The sequence below is a fragment of the Nomascus leucogenys genome, chromosome 12 (assembly GCF_006542625.1).
Source record: "Nomascus leucogenys isolate Asia chromosome 12, Asia_NLE_v1, whole genome shotgun sequence".
NCBI lineage: Eukaryota > Metazoa > Chordata > Mammalia > Primates > Hylobatidae > Nomascus > Nomascus leucogenys.
In genome coordinates, this window is record NC_044392.1 from 2,247,873 (window position 1) to 2,268,777 (window position 20,905).

General features: G+C 50.5%; 1 protein-coding gene across 6 annotated transcripts in view; it reads left to right on the forward strand.

Annotated features, from left to right (window-relative positions):
- Positions 1 to 639: 639 nt before the first annotated feature.
- The window catches only part of AZIN2 (antizyme inhibitor 2), a 41,209-nt gene continuing 20,943 nt past the window's right edge, over positions 640 to 20,905 (forward strand). For 2 of the 6 annotated variants that reach the window (XM_030823350.1, XM_030823354.1), the window contains exons 1-9: positions 640 to 776; positions 870 to 990; positions 1,667 to 1,843; positions 3,756 to 3,929; positions 12,163 to 12,335; positions 13,544 to 13,678; positions 14,884 to 15,049; positions 17,040 to 17,202; positions 18,399 to 18,511. In XM_030823350.1, the coding sequence (XP_030679210.1) occupies positions 1,739 to 1,843; positions 3,756 to 3,929; positions 12,163 to 12,335; positions 13,544 to 13,678; positions 14,884 to 15,049; positions 17,040 to 17,202; positions 18,399 to 18,511 (1,029 nt within the window). In that variant the 5' untranslated portion in view covers positions 640 to 776; positions 870 to 990; positions 1,667 to 1,738. Of the gene's footprint in view, positions 991 to 1,666; positions 1,844 to 2,591; positions 2,624 to 3,755; positions 3,930 to 12,162; positions 12,336 to 13,506; positions 13,679 to 14,883; positions 15,050 to 17,039; positions 17,203 to 18,398; positions 18,512 to 20,905 lie in introns of those variants that run through there. The other 4 variants (XM_030823353.1, XM_030823351.1, XM_030823355.1 and 1 more) reach the window with 4 other exon arrangements.

The following is a 20,905-nucleotide window of genomic DNA, read 5'->3' on the forward strand; positions in this document are numbered from 1 at the left end:
AGTTGAGGAAGTCCGGGAAAGCTTCTTGGAGAAGGAGACACATTTCTCTTGAGAGGTGAGTAAGAGTTTGCCGGGTTCAGAGGATGGGATAAAGGGAGGGATTGCCCTGAACTGGGAAAGTCACAAAAACGTTCTCTGAAGACATTTTAGATGCGTTTTGAGTTGGAGTCGGGGAAGATGCCTGGAAGAAGCAATTAAATAAAAAGAATTTTATTACAAAAGCAATACAAGGACATGTCATTGGAAATGGGTTTCAAGAGATGAGTGAGCAGTTCCTGCTGCAGACAAGAGCGGGACCACGAAGTAAGTTGAGGCAGAGGCAGAGGCAGAAAAGGCTTCCCGGTCCTGCCCACTCTCTAAGACCTAAGATGCAGGGTCTAAGCGTCCCACCCGCGTGGCGGCGGCCCTGTAGTTCTGATTTCCCAGCGTGAGGTAGCCACCACCAGGCCTCCGGGGGCGAAGACTGCGGCACGGGCGAGCAGAGCTGAGCGCTTTATGTCGGAATGGACCAATGGGATGGCGGCACCCGGTTGCCAGGGCTACGGCCAAGCGGAGGCAGGGCCTCGGCACTATGGGCGGGGCCTGGGCGGGGTTATATAAGGGAACGGCGGGCGGAAGGCGGGGCGTGGGGGGGGGGGCGGGTGTCGGTGGCTGCTGGGCGGGCGGGGCGCAGGCCGCTGGACCGAGCCCGGGGGAGCGAGACAGCGGAGGCGCCGAGGATCCGATTCACTCGCTGGGGAGACCTATGGGCCGAAGCCGTGTAAATGCGTTTTAAGGCGAGTGCGGAAAGTGGCCTGGGGAGCCTCGGGGAGCGGACGCCCTCAGCCCTGGTGCTGACCTGGCCTCCTGCCCCTTCTGCCTCCTGTCAGCAGGGGCCTCGGCTCCGCAACTGCCACTCCTCCTCGGGGTGTTGCACAAGTTTCGAGGTCACCGGCGACCCCCCCTAGCAGCGCGCCTGGCTCTGGCCCCCGCGAAGGAGGACGGAGCTTGGTAAGGGGCCCTGGGGGATGGGGGGACCTCGGCCCTGCACTCGGTAGGAGTCACTCGGACAGAAAAACCCTCGGCCTTCCGTTCTCTCCCAGGAGCTTGAGGCCCCCACCCGCCGCGTGGCGCCCCCAGGCACGCCTAGAATTCTAGCACGTCAGGATCAGTCCAGCCCCCATTTACAATTGGGGAAACTGCGGCTCCGAAAGGGTCAGAGGGTACCCGAGGTCAAGCAGTAGAGAGCGGACTCGAACTTAAGCTCTTGCTCTTAGGCTGAGACTCCTTGGCGTGGCCACCGGCTACCCTCTAGGTGGGCGTGGTCAAGACTGGGGGCGCCCTGGAAACTTCCCCACTCAAGTTTCTCAGATTTTCTGTTCCATCTCTCTCTCTCTTTCCTGAAATCCAGAATTTCAGAACTGGGAAGGCTCTCCAAAACAATTCATCCATTTTACAGATGGGGCAACTGACTCGGAGAGGCAGTCACATTTGGGCATACGGTGCCTTGTCTCCGTCTGAAATCCGGGATTCTTGACTTTCTCCACCCTTGCCTAGTGAACCCCGGGCTTGTGCTGGGGGCGGGTTGTGACGGGATTGGGATCCCTGGCCTCGGGAGGCGGGAGGCGAGTGGGGCAGCGGAGCCGGCCCCCAGCCGTTCCCTTCGTCTCCCCCCCCCGCCCTGCAGTGTGTTGCATACTTTCTAAGGCGGCGGCTGCAGCAGCGGTTCCATCCAGCCCGTCAGCTCCTCCTGCAAGGCATGGCTGGCTACCTGAGTGAATCGGACTTTGTGATGGTGGAGGAGGGCTTCAGAACCCGAGACCTGCTGAAGGAACTCACTCTGGGGGCCTCACAGGCCACCACGGTGAGGGGTTGGGAATGGGGGTGGGTCCCCGGTCCCCTGTACAGATCAGCTGCCTCCTCAGGAAGGGTCCCTAGGGCCCTCATCTTATCCTTTCGCTTATTTGGTACGCAATCCTTGCTATTTGCAAGAAAGGGGCTCGATTTATCCCCAATTCTTGGTCCTTGCCCCCAAACCTGCCCCTCCTATGTTGCCTTTCTACCCAGCCCTCCAAGGTCAGAAACGGGGGATTCCTCTCCTGCTGCCCCCTCTCCCTCACCGCCCACATCTAGGCATTACCAAGCTCTGTGAATTCTGACTCCTTAAATAACCCTCCAGTGTGCTTATGTGGAACCTCACTTTCTAGTTCAGTCTGCCTCTCTCCAAAGGCCCCCTGAGCTCCCTGTCTCATGCCACCCCCTCCAAAGGTATCATAGTCCTGTTGAAAATCAGAATTTGGCAATTCCCCACTGCCTACGGGATCAAGTCAGAGCTTCCTGCCTCCATAGCCCCATTCCCAGCTTTCCCCACAGTATATATTATGCTCCTTCGGAGCTAAGTGACTCAATTTGCATTTCCCAGTGATGCCGTGTGCCCTATTACCATGCCTTTGCCCAGGCTGTTCCTTCTGCTTGCAGCATCCTTCTCTCAGCCTCTCCCCTCTTTACCCCTTTCTAGTCATTCCTTGCTTCTCATCAGTGTTGCCTTTTCCTGATCGCCCCAGGCAGATTTTGTATTTTCTTTCTCCATGCCCCCGCATTGCACCTTGTAGAAACTGCCATCTAACTTCTGCTGAATGGACTTGTAAGTACTTAAGGGGTTCCTTTTCTTCCAGACCCAAGCTCCTTCAGAGCAACAGTACTGTTTGGTCATCTCTGTCCCTTAGCATAACGTTTGGCACCAAGTGGGCATGAGTAAAAAAGTGTTGCATGAAAGGGAAACTGAGTCCCAGGGAAGGAACTCTGGAAGGGTCCCTTCCACATTTAAGTAATATGGTCTCACCCATAGCCTCATACATGTTTGGCCTTTAGCACATCTGCAATGAACAGTTGTCCATAGGGATAGGTTGCAGTGTCAGCGGGACTAGCTTAAGGCTTCATCGAGCGCCTGTGTTTGGAAGGCAGTGAGCTGTAGGCCATAGCTTCTGCCTTTAGGGAGTTTACCCTTTTCTTTTCTTTTCTTTTCTTTTTTTTGAGATTGAGTCTTGCTCTGTAGCCCAGGCTGGAGTGCAGTGGCGCAATCTTGGCTCACTGCAAGCTCTGCCTCCCGGGTTCAGGCCATTCTCCTGCCTCAGCCTCCCGAGTAGCTGGGACTGCAGGCGCCCGCCACCACGCCCGGCTCATTTTTTGTACTTTTAGTAGAAACGGGGTTTCACCGTGTCAGCCAGGATGGTCTCGATCTCCTGACCTCATGATCCGCCCGCCTCGGCCTCCGAAAGTGCTAGGATTACAGGCGTGAGCCACCGCGCCTGGCCTGGAGTTTACCCTTTTCTAGAATAGAGGGATGCATATGCAGTTCTGATACCTTGGAAGCAAATGCAAATGCAGTGGGAGCATTTAAAAGCAGAGTTGCCTTATTGGTTTGGGGAAGGTGGCATTTGAGTGAAACTTTAAGGATTTTGCCAGACACAGGAGTGGGGAGGGTATTCTGCAGGGCATGGTGGGAACAAAGGTTTGAAGGTGGGAAAATGATCCAGCCTACAGCTGGAGTTTTAGCCCCATTGAGGGGAGGGGTTGGGGCTAGATCAGAGCCTTGAATGCCAGGCTGAGGAGTTTGCCTTCTGTCCTGTAGGCTTGGGGAGGCCCAGAAAACTTAACAGCAGGGTAGCTCTGTGGCCAGAACTGAACCTGGGTCAGGTACTCGGAAGGATCATGGATGGCATGCACAGGGTGGGAGCTGGATGGGGTCTCACATTCATCCACTTCTTGTCATTCAGGACGAGGTAGCTGCCTTCTTCGTGGCTGACCTGGGTGCCATCGTGAGGAAGCACTTTTGCTTTCTGAAGTGCCTGCCACGAGTCCGGCCCTTTTACGCTGTCAAGTGCAACAGCAGCCCAGGTGTGCTGAAGGTTCTGGCCCAGCTGGGGCTGGGCTTTAGCTGTGCCAACAAGGTAAGCCCTGCCCCCATGGCGCACTGACCCTCCATGCCCACTGAACACACACATGGCCAGGCTAGTGCAGGTGGGCTCTGGGGAGCAAGAGGTACCTGCAGTTGGTCCTTGCCCTCTGGGAAGACCACCCACTCAGGAGGGGTCTCAAGGAATGAGGGAGGGAGAAACGGCATGGAATTTGTCAGCCTTGAAGTTTCAGATTGGAATCTTCTATGTCCCTGGTAGAAAGCTCATCTTTTTAATGGAGATTTGCAAATTTGTTTGGCACAGAGCTATACACGATGTTCTTCTAATTAAAACAAAACAAAAGCATCTCCATATTTTGTTGGTTTCTTTTCTTTTCTTTTTTTTTTTTTTTTTTTGAGACAGAGTCTCGCTCTGTCGCTCAGGCTGGAGTGCAGTGGCGCAATCTCGGCTCACTGCAAGCTCCGCCTCCCGGGTTCACGCCATTCTCCTGCCTCAGCCTCTCCGAGTAGCTGGGACTACAGGCGCCCGCCACCACGCCTGGCTAATTTTTTGTATTTTTAGTAGAGACGGGGTTTCCCCGTGGTCTCGATCTCCTGACCTCGTGATCCGCCCACCTCGGCCTCCCAAAGTGCTGGGATTACAAGCGTGAGCCACCGCACCCGGCTGCCACCAATTCTTTCTGATTTGATTTCTGCTGTTGTCTTCATTCCCTCCTGCTCTCTTTAGATTTATTTGTTTTTTTCATTTTTTGAGATGGTGTCTTGTTCTGTCACCCAGGCTGGAGTGCAGTGGTGCCATCTTGGCTCACTGCAACCTTCACCTCCCGGGTTCAGGTGATTCTCCTGCCCTCAGCCTCCCGAGTAGATGGGATTACAGGTGCACATCACCGTACCCAGCTGATTTTTTTGTATTTTCAGTAGAGACAGGCTTTCAGCATGTTGGCCAGGCTGATCTCAAACTCGCGACCTCAGGTGATCCACCCACCTCAGCCTCCCAAAGTGCTGGGTTTACAGGCGTGAGCCACTGCGCCACTTTAGATTAACTTTGCTTATCTCCTGTCATTCAGTGTCTACTGAACTCCTACGATGCGGTAGTCACTAGGCAGGGCTGGCAATACGGAATTGGTAGACTGCTGTCCTTGAGTTGAATGCTTAGTTTATTTCCATTCTGTCCTTGCTAGATAAAAGCATTTAAGCTATAAAGTTTCAATTAAGTCAAGCTTTGAAAGTATCTCATTTATTGATTCAGCAAATATTAATTGGGCATCTCTTCTGAGGCCAAGCGTTATTCTAGGTGGGGATTTGGCAGTGAACAAAAGAAAACAACAAAAGCCCTTCCTTCATGGAGCTTGTTTACAAAAAAAAAAAAACAACAGATGAAATAATGAAAATATTAGTATTTTAGATGGAAAATGCTGTAGAGAGAAAACAGGAAAGGGAAGTAAGGAATGTTGGGAGAGAGGATTGTACTTTTAGATAGTTTGGCCCGGGAATGGTACACTAAGATTTGAATACAGACCCAAAAGAGCCAAGGGATCAAGCCAGGTGGATAACCAGGGAAAGGGCATTTCAGGCAGCAGGAACAGCAAGTGCAAAGGCCCTGAGGTGGGAGCAAGTCCAGTGGGCACTGCTTTGTGATATTGTCATTAGCACTAATTTCTTGGTGGTTAGTAATGGTTGCGTAATATGGCTGGATGTTGCGAGGAGAGTTCTAGCAGGGACTCCTGGAGTCCTGGGAAGGATGACAGAGCTGGGGCGACTCCAGGCTGGGGAGAGGTGTGCACTTGACTGGGATGGTCAGAACGAACGGGTTAATCTGTAGCAGGGACCGAATGTTAACGCCTTTCATGGTAGATGAGGTGCTTCCTCTTGTCTTTGGGTTAGTTCATGCTTTGCACACCTCGTTTTGTGCATGTCTTCCATGAAGCTCTGTGAGGCACACAGGGGGAGGGACTGCCATTCTACAGTTGAGGAAACCAGGGGGTCAGCCATCTGTGGGTAGCAGAGCCAGGACGTCCTCGTTTCCCACTTCTTCCTGCAGTGCCCTGGGCCTCCACGTGGGATGAGAAGGAGCAGGACCCTTTCAGTCCCCGAGGTCTAGGGTGAAGAACAGGACCAAACCCCACTGCCTAGAGTTTTCTGCTTCAGGAACCCCAAGGGGAGGCTCTTCGTTCTCTAGAAGAAAGGGCAGAGTGGGGTGTTAAGGCTGACGGAGACCTTGATGACAGCGGGGACTGGAGAAGCATCTGCCCTTTGACGAGTGCTTCTGTTGTGTCAGGCACTTTGCCAAGTGTTTTCTGTACATGATCTCATTTTATTCTCGCAACAGCCCTGTGAGGTAATTTTTTTTTTTTTTTATGGGGATTCTGACCGTAGCCTGGTGAGGACACATTTAACATATAAGGAAATGAGAGATGGAGGTTCCGCACCAGGGTGGTGGCAGCTTGAGTCCTGCTGAGTTGCCTTGGACTCTGTTTTTTCCAAGGTTGCTGGGGAGAGGATAGCTGACCTGGGATTCAGCCAGTGATGGATGCCCTCAGCCAACTGCAGGCGCGAGGAGAGACTTAAGCCCCCTCCCTGTGATGGTATCACGCAGACCCTTTGGTGCACTTCTGGAGAGGTGGCTGCCGGACTTACAGCTTTTCTTGGAAGGCCAAGGCTGCCCTCTTCTGGTCGTCTGTAGTGGGTGGCCATGCTTAACGGCATTGTGCCTTAGTGGGTGGACACTGACCAAGGGCCTGGTGTGAGCTAGGGCTGGATGTGCAGACAGACACGCATTGGACAGGGGCCAGGGCCATGGCTTGCTCGGGGACTCTGGTCTACCCAGCCACCTGCCCGAGGACCACTGTGTCATCTCTCCTGTCCCAATCGCTTGCTCTCTCTGTCTCCCTCAGCATCCTGCCATCTTAAAAAGCCTTTGCTGGGCACCACATCCTCTTCCAGCCCAATCCCTTGCTCTCTTTTCGTGACCAAACTCAACTTAGTTGTCTGCATTCGCCTGTCCGCCCCCATTTTTTCTTTCCTGCAGCACTCCTTCCTTAAGCCATTGCTTCCCAGCCTCCACTTTCACTATTCCAAAGAATTTTCTCTTACCAACATCCCCAGTGATCTGCAGGGTCCAGTGGGCACTTTACATTCAATATGGATTGTGAACTAACAATACATGCAAATAACACATTGATTCATTCACCCCAAAAGAAACTAGGACATCAGCTTTATGTCTCCATAGATGATCACCAGGATGGTTTTGGTGGATATATAGCATTTTTTTTTTTTTTTTGAGACGGAGTTTTGCTCTTGTTGCCCCAGGCTGGAGTGCAGTGGCACAATCTCGGCTCACCGCAACCTCTGCCTCCCGGGTTCAAGTGATTCTTCTGCCTCAGCCTTCCGAGTAGCTGGGATTACAGGCGTGCGCCACAATGCCCGGCTAATTTTGTATTTTTAGTAGAGATGGGGTTTCTCCATGTCGGTCAGGATGATCTCGAACTCTCGACCTCAGGTGATCCACCTGCCTCGGCCTCCCAAAATGCTGGGATTATAGGCATGAGCCACTGTGCCCAGCCATATATATGTATATTTTTTGAGACGGAGTCTTGCTCTGTTGCCCAGGCTGGAGTGCAGTGGCGTGATCTCAGTTCACTGCAACCTCTGCCTCCCAGGTTCAAGCGATTCTCCTGCCTCAGCCTCCTGAGCAGCTGGGATTACAGGTGCCTACCACCATGCCTGGCTAATTTTTTGTTTCTTTAGTAGAGACAAGATTTTACCATGTTGGCCAGGCTGGTCTTGAACTCCTGGCCTCATGATCCACCTGCCTCGGCCTCCCAAAGTGCTGGGACTACAGGCATGAGCCACTGCGCCCGCCGGCAGTGCATTCTTTAAAAAAAAAAAAAAAAAAAAAAAAAAAGACTCAACAGTAACATATGGCCCTATTTTTAAAGGCTTCAGAAGCGTATAAGATGAAAGAGAACATCGCTTCGACCCCACCTCATCAGGCTCTTCTTACAGCTGAGACAGCTCCTTCCCGTCCAGACACATGTCTCGCTGTGAGACGAGATTTGCCTTTACAGGAATAGCTTTCTAATCTGCATATTGTTCTCCATCCCCTGGAAACGTTCTCCATCCTCACCTCTGCAGGTCCCGGGTGCCGTCTCTCTCCATCTTCTGCCACTCTCCAAACGGTAGCATTCTTCTGAATTCCTAGGCCTCCCTGTCTTGTAAACCCTCCTTCTCAGAAGGGTTATCTCCTCCCATGGCTTTAAATACCATCAATATGCCACTGCTTCCTACATTTGAATCTCCAGCTCAGACCTATATATCCAGTTGACTTGATACGAGGAGATGCCTGGAACCCGGCATGTTCAAATGCGCTCCTGATGTCCCCCTTCCGCCTCATGAAGGGCCCCCTCAGTCTGCTGGGTGTGGGAGTTCCCTCTGACGTCCTCCTCCTCATCACCACACGCAATCTATCACCCAACTTGCCAGTCCCGCCTCCAGAACACATCTCCCCACTTTTCTGGAGCTGGCTCTGTCATATCCCCCCAGGGCGATGGTGATAGCCACTGACTACCACAGTCTATTCCCCCAGAATCCCCTTGGGCCCTCCCTCAGGTAGCCAGATAGGCATGTAGACCTTGTATTTAAAATGCAAATCTGACCATGTCATTTCCCTTCCTAACCGTTTAGACTCTTTCCCATCACATGCAGGGTAAAACATGTTTCCTTGGCAGCTCTGCCCCCCTCCCTCTGACCTCACTGTCCTCACTGTCCTCACTGTCCTCACTGACCTCACTGTCCTCACTGTCCTCACTCTCCTCACTGTCCTCACTGTCCTCACTTGCTCTTCTTGAGCCACTCCAGCATTCTCTGTTCCTTGATCGGGCTGAAGTGCTCAGCACTGCTTGCCTCGGAACCTCTGCACAGACCACTTCCTCTACTGGAAACATTCTTCGATTCTTTCCTTCCCTCTTGGCCTGGCTGAGGCCTCCTGCAGGGCTCAGTTTAAATATCTGACCCTGAGGCTGTCCTTTGCCCCTCACACCCAGGTCTCCTGCGGCATGTACCTTTTCTTCCCAGCTCTTAACCACTTGTAATTCCGTCATTATTCAGCGCTCATTTGGGACTGCCCTGCCTGTCTTCCCCACCAACCCGAAAGCTCCATGGTCTCAGAGACCCTATGTGCTTTAGTCACCACTTGTTTTATTAACACCTATCACAGAGCCTGGCAACTCAATAGATGCTCAAAAATACCCGGCAGTGCAGCATTGAGGTTGCATTCCCCGTTACAGCAATGAGGTTAAGAGCTGGTGTGCTAAGGTTTGACAGTTAGAATCCCATCTGTGCCACTTAGAAGCTGTGTGACTTTGGACAAATCACTTAGCCTCCCTGAGCCTCTGTTCCCTACCTTATAAGATTATTAGTAAGGTTAAATGAGAATGTATATAAAATACTTAATGCAGTCACTGGCATAGGATATGCCTTCAATGAATGACAACACTTATTTAAATATTTATAATTAGGCTGAGTGCCATGGCTCACAGCTGTAATCCCAGCACTCTGGGAGGCCAAGGCAGGAGGACTGCTTGAGCCCAGGAGTTCGAAACCAGCCTGGGCAATGTAGTGAGACCCTGTCTCTATTTAAAAAAATAAAAAAATTATAATCAAAACTCAATCACAGGTCCCCAAAGTGCTAACACTGCTTCTTCCTCTCACCTCATGTGGTGAGGCAGGGAACAAAAACACAGGTCCACATCCACTCAGATTCGGGGTAGGCCACATCTGCCCCTGGGAAGCAAGCTGTGGTGGCAGCAAGCCCAGCTCTGGAGCTTGACCTTTGTGTCCCATTCTGCTACCGGTTGGCTGTGTCACCACAGACAAGTGGACCTCACTGAACTCAATTTTGTCCTCCATAAAATGTAGCCAGTAAATATTTCATAGCACAGTCATTGGGATTAAATGAAATAATGCTTATAAATATCTAGTGCTGAAAAGTTGCTAAATTAAAATTAGACTCATTACAAAATCAGGAAGGCTAAAAATGACTCTTATGCTTCTCACCATGTTTCAAAACTGGCTCTCTCTTCTCTTGTTTATTTGTGGAGAGTCAGACTTGAGTTCGAAAGTTCGTTCTGCCACCTATTTGCTGCGTAGCCCTTCTGAGCATCAGTTTCCTTCTCTGTAGAATGGAGCTAATACCCATCTGAATGGGTTATTGGCAAGGACTGAATAAAAGGGTGAATCCAAAGTAGGGGTTGGCAAACTACGGACGGAAGGCCAAATCCAGCCCACCACCTAATTTTATGAAGTTTTATTGACCCACAGCCACATTCATTCAATTATGCTTTGGCTGTGGCTGTTCTGGTGCTACAAAGGCAGTTGAGAAGTTGTGACAGAGACTGTGTGGCTCGCAAAGCCTAAAATATTTACTCTGGTTCTTTATAGAAGAAAGTATGCTAACACTCTATGTAAACCATCTAATTCCGGGCCTGCCTGTGGCAGGTGCCGAATGAACACAGTTGCTGTCATCATCATCATCATGATCTTTGTCATCATCATCATCATCATCATCATCATCATCATCATCATTTGTTCGTATCATTAATGCAGCAATCAGGTGCCCACATGTTCTAGAGTAAAGGGGATGAGGAGGAGGCCCCAAGAGGAGCAGGGCTAAGCCAGCACAGCCAGCACAGCCAGCACGCCCTGCACAGGGCCGTGCACAGGGTAGGCCTTTGGAGTGGGGTGATCTCTGTCCAAAAGACCCTTGGTCTGGTGGACTTTCTAATACACCAGCAGTATTTTTGTTATTTATTAAGTTGACAAAAATTGTATATATTTATGTTGTACAACATGATGTTTTGATATAGGTATACGTTGTAGAATGGTTAACAAGCTAATTAGCCATTAACTCACATACTTACCTTTTTTTTGTGGTGAGAACCCCTAAGGTCTATTCTCTTAGCAATTTCCAAGTGTACCATATATTGTTATTAACTATAGTCACCATAATTTATATTAGATCTCTTGAACTTAATTCTCCTGACTAAAATTTTGTATCCTTTGACCAACTTCTTTCCACTGCCCCCTCGCCATTGACCCCAGCCCTTGGCAACCACCATTCTATGCTGCTTCTCTGAGTTTGACATTTTTAGATTCCACATATAAGTGAGATCATGCATGTTTGTCTTTCTGTGCCTGGCTTATTTCACTTAACCTCCAGGCTCATCCATGTTGCTGTAAATGACAGGATTTCTTGCATTTTTAAGGTTGAATAATATTCCATTGTGTATGTGGACCACATTTTCTTTATCTGTTCATCTGTGATGGACACTTAGGTGGCTTGCATATCTTGGCGATTGTGGATAATGCACTGAACATGGGAGTGCAGATATCTCTTCTACATATTGATTTCCTTTCCTTGGGATGTATACCCAGTATGGATTGCTGGATCATATGGTAGTTGGTAGTTCTATTTTTTTGAGATGGAGTCTGGCTCTGTCACCTAGGCTAGAGTGCAGTGGTGCGATCTCGGCTCACTCCAGCCTCCGCCTCCTGGGTTCAAGTGATTCTCCTGCCTCAGCCTCCTGAGTAGCTGGAACTACAGGCATGCACTACCAAGCCTGGCTAATTTTTGTATTTTTAGTAGAGATGGGGTTTTGCCATGTTTCCCAGGCTGATCTCAAGCTCCTGGCCTCAAGTGATCTGCCCACCTCAGCCTCCCAAAGTGTTGGGGTTACAGGCGTGAGCCACTGCGCCCTGTCCTATTTTTAGGTTTTTTTTTGAGGAACCTCCTTACTGTTTTCCAAGTAATATTTAAACATTTGAATTTGCCAGGAAAATGTGTCAGAAGCCTGTTGTCAGGGCTACCATGAGTCCATATAATGCCTTTGTGTAAATTAGAAAATGTACCCTTTCCTTAAGACACTTAATTGTTATAATAAGTATACTGATTTTCTTAGAATGAGATGCTTTACTGCCAGGAAGTTGTAATAAATATACAAATCTACTCTGTATTCATTCTGAATGGGAACTCCCCACCCCCCAGGATTGTTCAGTGCACCACCTGCATGGCTGTACATGGCAGCCCTGCTTATCAAAAATGGTGAATCCATGTAAGTCCTGGTTTCTATGTATCTGTTGTCTTAGAGCAAGGCCCACTGTTATGGGCCTCCCTATGCATAGCTATGACTTTGCCCTCATCTGTGCTTCCTTGGGCTCCATGGGCCAGCAGGCCCTGGTGCCTCCTTACCACCACCTTTGGGGCCCTATAGGCAGAGATGGAGTTGGTCCAGCAAATTGGAGTCCCTGCCAGTAAGATCATCTGCGCCAACCCCTGTAAGCAAATTGCACAGATCAAATATGCTGCCAAGCACGGGATCCGGCTGCTGAGCTTTGACAATGAGATGGAGCTGGCAAAGGTGGTAAAGAGCCACCCCAGTGCCAAGTAAGCTGAGAACCACTCATGGGGAGGCTGGGCTGTGGGGAGGCTGGGCTGAGGGGAGGCTGGGCTGTGGGGAGGCTGGGCTGAGGGGAGGCTGGGCTGGGGAGGCTGGGCTGTGGGGAGGCTGGGCTGAGGGGAGGCTGGGCTGTGGGGAGGCTGGGCTGAGGGGAGGCTGGGCTGAGGGGAGGCTGGGCTGAGGGGAGGCTGGGCTGTGGGGAGGCTGGGCTGTGGGGAGGCTGGGCTGAGGGGAGGCTGGGTTGTGGGAAGCCTGGCCTTCAGAGTGAAGGTGGGGGTGGGGTGAGGGGGTGGAGCTGGGGCAGGTCACCCTGTCCTGGACCCAGCCACAGTTGCAGGAGGCTGGGGCAGGTACTCCTAGACTGAACCCAGGATGCTAGGGTCTAGCTAGAACAAAGGCAGAAATAACTGGTTAAAACCCTAGACAGAGTGAGGCCCATGTGTTATGGAGGCCAAAGTCACAGGCTTGAGAGAGTCGAGAGAGTGGTCAGGAAGGCTCCACGGAGGAAGTGGCATTTGAAGCAGGCCTTGAGGAATGAATAGGATTTGGAGAGGGCATAAATAGTGAACTGCGTAAGCAAATGCACTGAGGTTGGAAACAGCATGGGGCATTCAAGCGTAAGCAGAAACTTAGTGTGGCTGCCGCGTGCTATGTGCAGGGGGTGAAGGAGATCCTGGTCGGGGGCGGGGACCCGGTGCAAATGGACTTTCGAAGGGGTCAGGGCTGGACGTTTTGCTCTGTCTGTGCCTTTTACATGATTACTGGACACCTTGGACTTCCCAGGAGGGGCCTTGGGGTGAAGGGGGCGCCAGGTGATGGGCCTCTCTACTCCATCCAAAGCAGCTTCCATAGTATTAATGGGCTCTCTTTAAGGCTTTGTTTAAAAATGGTTCCTCTCATACATGACAAGTTTGAAAGCTCTGACTGCTGTGGAGACTGATCTGGAGGGACTGGAGCTGCCCCAGGAGAGTCGGTGAGGTCTGGACCAGGGCAGGGGCTGCAGGAATGGGTCCATTTAGGGAATGGATTGGACAGGACTTGAAGGTTGATTGGCTGTGTAGGGAGAGGGAGGGGTCAGGGAGCCTGTGGGGTTGGGTGGCTCTAAGCCATGTAGCTCACAGCCCTTGATTGAGAGATGTGGCTGGGGTGGGGCGACAGGGTTTGTCCAACAGAGGGGCACTGCGTGTCTCATCAGGATGGTTCTGTGCATTGCTACCGATGACTCCCACTCCCTGAGCCGCCTAAGTCTAAAGTTTGGAGTGTCACTGAAATCCTGCAGACACCTGCTTGAAAATGCGAAGAAGAGCCATGTGGAGGTGGTGGGTGTGAGGTGAGCACTGGGAACCCCTGCCATCCCCTCCCACACCAGGCTCCCTGCCTCTTTCCCAGGAATTAATTCTATATGAGACCTTCCCCAGGGCCTCCCAGTAGGGCCTGTCCCTGGGCCTGGAATTCTGCCATTTGAGAATTTCCTCTGCTTGAAAAGCAAGTTTGGAAGGGCCCCTTCCCCAACCCCAGGGTCCCCAGAAGGTCTTGTCCCAGGAAGTTCCATCCAGGGACCGGGCTTTGAGGGAGTTTTACCAGCCTGTAGGACAAAGGTTTTGCAGCTACACTCTTGAGGGGCCTCTTTTCTTTTCTTTCTTTCTTTCTTTCTTTCTTTCTTTCTTTCTTTCTTTCTTTCTTTCTCTCTCTCTCTCTCTCTCTCTCTCTCTCTTTCTTTCTTTTTTTTTTTTTTGAGATAGGCTCTCACTCTGTCACCTAGGCTGGAGTGCAGTGGCATGATCATGGCTTTCTGCAGCCTTGAGCTCCCAGGCTCAAGCAATTCTCTCTCCCGCCTCAGCCTCCCAAGTAGCTGTAACCACAGGCGTGTGTTACCACACCTGACTAATTTTTATTTGTTGTGGAGATGGGGTCTCACTTTATTTCTCAGGCTGGTCTCAAACTCTTGGGCTCAAGCAATCCTTTTGCCTTGGCCTCCCAAAGTGCTAGGATTACAGGTGTGAGCCACTGCACCCAGCTGTGTGCCTCTTTCCTTACAGGGATATGGAAGGAGTAATAATGAACGACTTAATGAACAATGAACTGCCTAATATAGGGCTTCGTTTATTCTGTACTTAGGATGTGCCAGGTGCTGTGCTAAGTGCTTCATGCACATTCTCTCAGCCTTGTGTGGTGTGGGTCTTGTCCCCGCATTATAGGTGGGGAAACTAAAACAAAGCTGAGTAAGCTGCCAAGGCCACCCTGCTGACTGGGAGGCACAGCCAGATCTGGTTGACTTGGGGGTCCTGGTTCTCATCCCAGAAGGAAGGATGGGAGGAGCACCAAGTGCCAGGAGACCTTGGATCACGCCTCCTGTCCACTCCTCCTTTGCCATATGGCCCTTGGCAACCCATTTAACATTTCAGGCCCTCAGTCACTGCATCTGTAAAATGGGCACAGTGTCTCATGTGCCCACCCAACGTCACACTTGGCTGGGGCTCAGGTGGTGGCACTCGGAGCCCTGCATGTCAGCCGAGGCTCTTCCTCTCTTCCCAGTTTTCACATTGGCAGTGGCTGTCCGGACCCTCAGGTCTATGCTCAGTCCATCGCAGATGCCCGGCTCGTGTTTGAAATGGGCACTGAGCTGGGTCACAAGATGCACGTTCTGGACCTTGGTGGCGGCTTCCCTGGCACAAAAGGGGCCAAAGTGAGATTTGAAGAGGTAACCCTGGAGCTGGGAGTGTCGTGCTGGGCTCTGCCGGGGGGAGGATAGGGAGGGATTAGATGATCGGAGGGAGACCACTCTGCGTGGGTCCTATGCACTGCATGCAGCGCTTGGTGCTTACCTGGGTGATCTCACTGCTTATTAACCCTGTGCTACAGCTGAGCAAACCAAGGCCCACAGAGGTTACATCACTTCCTGAGCCCAAAGCAGAACCTTGTTCTGCACTTCACCAGCCAATTGGAGGCATAACCAGGACACATTTACATAAGTCATAAGGCTCTTTAAGGGGCGGGATAGGCCTTTTCACCCTCAGGTGGGCTGATGAGAAATGGGTGGGAAGGCAGGGAAAGGAAAACCAACCTTTGGTCTGCTCCCTGTCCATTCTCCTCCTCCATTCCCTTTTCCTTGTAACACTGTGAGGTGAAGTCAAGAAAAATGTGTCCTAGCAGTTCCCACTCCAACCACTAGAGGTCGCCTCTTCTTGGAAGGCGCCTCCTTCGGGAATACCGCTGTCTAGGAATTGACCTTACGGAAATAATTTGGGATAGTCTCAAAGAATTTGCCTCAAAGATGACTGTTCTAGCTTTGTTCATAACAGAAGTCCAGTGGACTTCCCTGGTCCATCTAATACTCAGGTTTGGTTAAATTATGGTACATTCTTTTGATGAAAACACTTACTTAATGTGGGGAGGTCATTCACAGTCTATTAAGTAAAACAGGTTCCAAAAACATATACAGAGACCTATCATGGTTATAATAAAAAATAGCGTTTGTATAAAAAATAATTAAAGACACTACTCCAAAAGATTAACAATAATTAGATTCATCTAGGTGATAGAATTAGGAGTGACTTTTATCTTCTTTTTCCTTTTCTGTATTTTCTGAATTTTCTGTAATCAAATGTATTAGAGTTGACCCTTGAACAACGCAGGGCTCAGGAGTACCGACCCCCTACACACTCAAAAATCTGCATATAACTTTTGATTCCCCCAAAACGTAGCTACTATAGCCTATGGTTGACAAGAAGCCTTACTGATAACATAAACAGCCGATTAACAGGTATTTTATGTGTGATATGTATTATATACTGTATTCTTACAATAAAGTAAGCTAGAGGAAATAATTTTTTTTTTTTTGAGACAGAGTCTCACTCTATCACCCAGGTGGGAGTGCAGTGGCACGATCTTGGCTCACTGCAACCTCCGCCTCCTGGGTTCAAGTGATTCTCACGTCTCAGCCTCCCAAGTAGCTAGGATTACAGGTGCAAGCCACCATGCTCAGCTGTTTTTTGTATTTTTAGTAGAGATGGGGTTTCACCATGTTGGCCAGGCTGGTCTCGAACTCCTGACCTCAAGTGATCTGCCCACCTCAGCCTCCCAAAGTTCTGGGATTACAGGCATGAGCCACCATGCCTGGCCAGAAATAAAATATTATTAAGAAAATTACAAGGAAGGGAAAATGTATTCACTATTCATTAAGTGGAAGTAGATCATCATAAAGGTCTTTGTCCTCATTGTCTTCAAGTTGAGAAAGCTGTGGAGGAGGAGGAGGAAGAGGAGGGCTTGGTCTTGCTGTCTCAGGGTGGCAGAGGCAGAAGAAAATCCATGCGTAAGTGGACCCACACAGTTCAAACCTGTGTTGTTCAAGGGTCGACTGTATTTAACAAACTGGTTATTTATGAAAGAAAGATCCACATCAGGGCTTCTGGAATCTGAGTACCAAGTGTGATATGAAGAGGACTTCCTTCCCATTGTGGGGCCATGGAGGAGGGTGATTTACACAAGCACAAGGCTCTCTACCCAGCTCTGTCCCCTCCTACCTTCTTGGCCAGCTGTCCACAGTTACCAGCTGGGGCCTTAGCAGCTGCCAAATCCTTCTTCCGGAAATCAAAGCAGCTTTCAAGAAATAGACTTGGAGCTGTAGCAAGTCTTCAGCATCAAGCCCACATTTCAAACACATAATTGTCTCCCCATTCTCCTCCTACCAGATTGCTTCCGTGATCAACTCAGCCTTGGACCTGTACTTCCCAGAGGGCTGTGGCGTGGACGTCTTTGCTGAGCTGGGGCGCTACTACGTGACCTCGGCCTTCACTGTGGCAATCAGCATCATTGCCAAGAAGGAGGTTCTGCTGGACCAGCCTGGCAGGGAGGGTAGGTGCCAGGTGGGCAGCAGAGCCCTGTTCTCCCCTGAAGCTGGAGATAGTGGTTGGCTGAGCAGGATCTAGTTTTAGACCTAGTGGCAGAGGATGGGGGAATCTGGAGAATGAATGGGTTCTTGCTTTAGGAAAACTTTCAGTCAAGTCGCCCCACCCCAAGACATTTATTTAGCATCTTTTTTCCTAGGCGTGTTCATATTTTGTGAATTGAGAGCAAAACAACCTTAGAGAGAATAGATACTCTGTTGACCCCATTTTACAGATGAGGAAACCGAGAGCCAAAGAGAATACAAGTGAACTGCTTAGTAGCTAGTAAGAGCCTGCATTTGATCCCATGTCTGTCTCCTCTCCAAAATGCAGGCTCCTACTCACCCTACTGCTTCTCATAATATAATGAAAATAATTAATGACAGCTTACATTTGTTTGAGTCCACTTTACAGATGACAACATAGGCAGGGGGAGGCTGAGTCATTAGCCCAAGGTCACATGGCTGATAAGGGGCAGTGCAGGGATTCAAGTTCAGGTTAGGCTGACTCAGAGCTTCTGGGCCCACATCACCGACATCAGTGCTCTTCCCTGCCCTTCCAGATAGGTCAGGGATAGCAGCCTGTGAGTGACAGGTGTCAGGGACTCTGATCTTGAGGCTTTGCCCTCTGCTCTGGGACCCTCATGCAGGGGAACCTCAGGACTGTGTGCTCTTCCCCGGAGAGAATTCATGTGAAGGGTGGTGGGCTCCAGGTAGAATGTCCTATGTTCGTGTGTGGCATTCTTCTGGCTTCCTTTATAGACCGGGAGAATTGTCCCATCTGATCCAATCAAGAGACCTGGCTTCTCATTCTGGCTCATCCACTGCCCTATCATGTGCCTCTGAGCAAGTGGTTTAACCTTTTGGGGTCTTGAGTTTGGGTGGGCTGCTCTTCTGCCTTTGCTGGGGCACCTAGGGGCTCAGATGCAAGCAGGGGAGTGCGTCCTGGGCAGGTTGCTTGGCTGCAAGGGTGAGTGTTCCCAACACGGCAGTGAACCCACGTCATTGGAAGGATGGCTGCTGATGGCTTTTGTTGTAGGCCTCGCCTCATGGTTGAGGAATGGGCAGCCGTTTTGCTTCCTTGCTGAGCCCACTGTTGTGTCAGCCCCACTACCACCCCCTCACATTGCTACTTGTGCTGCCCCTGACCCCTCCCCTTCTGCAGAGGAAAATGGTGCCACCCCCAAGACCATCGTGTACCACCTTGATGAGGGCGTGTACGGGATCTTCAACTCAGTCCTGTTTGACAGCATCTGCCCTACCCCCATCCTGCAGAAGGTGAGCTTACCCCACGTGGGCCTGTTTTCAATTGTGTGTGTGTATTTCAATAACATTTGTTATGTTTTTATCTACTTTTTAAAAAGTCAAACATATTTATTGTCGATAATAGCCAACAAGGATGACGAAGGTTATCACCCACAATCCCACCACACAGAGAAAGACTCTGAGCATTACACATTTTAAAAAATGCCTATACTTTTTTCATGACATTGGAATCATATTGTTTTGTAACCTGCTTTTTCCATTTACATGGGGTGTAGCTCTTTCCATGCCATTAACTGATCTTTGACAACATGCTTTTGTATTTTAACTAATCTAACTCTAGTGGTTGGCTATTTGGTTTCCTCTTTTTGAGCATTGTGAATGTATGTTGAGGTTACAGCTCTGTGGTAAGTTCCTGGAAGTAGAAACAGTTCATACACAGTGGGTTTTTCTGTAATAACAGGGGAACAGGGATACATAAAACGTTCCTCCTAGCCTGTGGAACCCAGCCCAGGGCCTCCAGCACTTTTAATGGGCATCTTTGAGAGGATAAAGAAAACTGGACATTACTGTATCTTCCCCTCTCCATTGTGTGTTCCCATCTCTCTCTCTCTCTCTTTTTTTTTTTTTTTTTTTTGAGATGGAGTCTTACTCCGTCACCCAGGCTGGAGTGCAGTGGCGTGATCTCGGCTCACTGCAACCTCCACCTCCTGGGTTCAAGTGATTCTCCTGCCTCAGCCTCCCAAGTAGGTGGGACTATAGGCACCCGCCACCATGCCTGGCTAATTTTTGTATTTTTAGTAGAGGCGGGGTTTCAACCATGTTGTCCAGGCTGGTCTCTAACTCTTGACCTCAAATCATCCACCCACCTTGGCCTCCCAAAGTGCTGGGATTACAGGCGTGAACCACCACGCCTGGCCTCTTGCCATCTCTTGACCTTTGTGCAGCCCCTCTTCCTGGAAAGAAACTTTCCTTACATGCCTTGAAGTGTCTAACTAGCACTCATTGTGTTTTTCTTTCCCCTCCCGTCCTATCCAGTTTTTCAAAAGTCAGTCAGAGGGGTCTTGAAAATCAACTCCACTTTGTGGCTCTTCCTGCCCCTTATCCCTGTGCCCGCCTAGGGAACCCCTCTCTCCCTCCCTCCCTCCTCCAGGTGCCCAGGCACCCTGGATGTGCTTGATGGAGCCTCACTGCATGGTTAAATGTGGTTACATCTGCTGGTCGGAGTAGGCCTCCCCAAGGTGCTGAGGAATGCCGAGCTCTCTACTCTGATGCACTAGCATTGCCTGCATTCCTGTGGTAGCCCACATCCTACTGCACTGAGAAGGGACCAGGCCAGCCAGGTTACAGAGCGGACAGCTGCTGAGTCCCCGTTACTCTGCCTCTCCAGTCCTCGTCCTCCTGTTGCATGCTGGCTCTCACCCACTCCACTCCCTTCGTCGGCTCCTCAGAAGAGGAGATGACGGTGCCAGCCCACGGCCACGTCCCCCGCCGGGATCTCTGCTTCGGCTGATCTCTAGTTGGCATTCCTGACTTGGGCACTGGGATGTTTGACTCTCTTTGCGGTCTGTGCTGTTTCTCCTCTGGACGATGCTGCGGTTTCTTCCTTTAGGCTCTTAACTGCTTTCCCAGTCTGGCCACATGAGCGCCTCCAGAGTGGGGCCCACAGCCTGGTGGTGGAATCAGACATTGCATAAATGACAATATACATAAGTTAACTCCTGTGGTGCTGGGAGTGTGTGTCAGAGGGATTCACCCTGGCTGGGGGTATCTGCACCTTCTTTCCCCCTTACAAGTATAATAGTTTTGGCACCTTTCTTTGCATACCTGCCCTTCCTTCCCAGGGACTTTGTGTTTAGACCTCAGTATACAAAGTTGTATGAGGCCGGGCGTGGTGGCTCAAGCCTGTAATCTCAGCACTTTGGGAGGCAGAGGCGGTTGGATGACCTGAGGTCAGGAGTTATGAGACCAGTCTAGCCAACACGGTGAAACCCTGCCTCTACTAAAAATACAAAAATTAGCTGGGCATGATGGCACATACCTGTGATCCCAGCTACTTGGGGGGCTGAGGTAGGAGAGTAATCTGAGCCCGGGAGGCGGAGGTTGCAGTGAGCCGAGATTGCACCACTGCACTCCAGCCTGGGCGACAGAGTAAGACTCTGTCTCAAAAAAAAAAAAAAAAGTTGTATGAAACGTAATCCTATACTTCTTATCATTGCACCGTGCTTGGCCCTTTTTTTTTTTGAGACGGAGTCTCTCTCTGTCGCCCAGGCTGGAGTGCAGTGGCGCAATCTGGCTCACTGCAAGCTCCGCCTCCCGGGTTCACGCCATTCTCTTGCCTCAGCCTCTCCGAGTAGCTGGGACTACAGGCGCCCGCCACCAGCCCGGCTAATTTTTTGTATTTTTAGT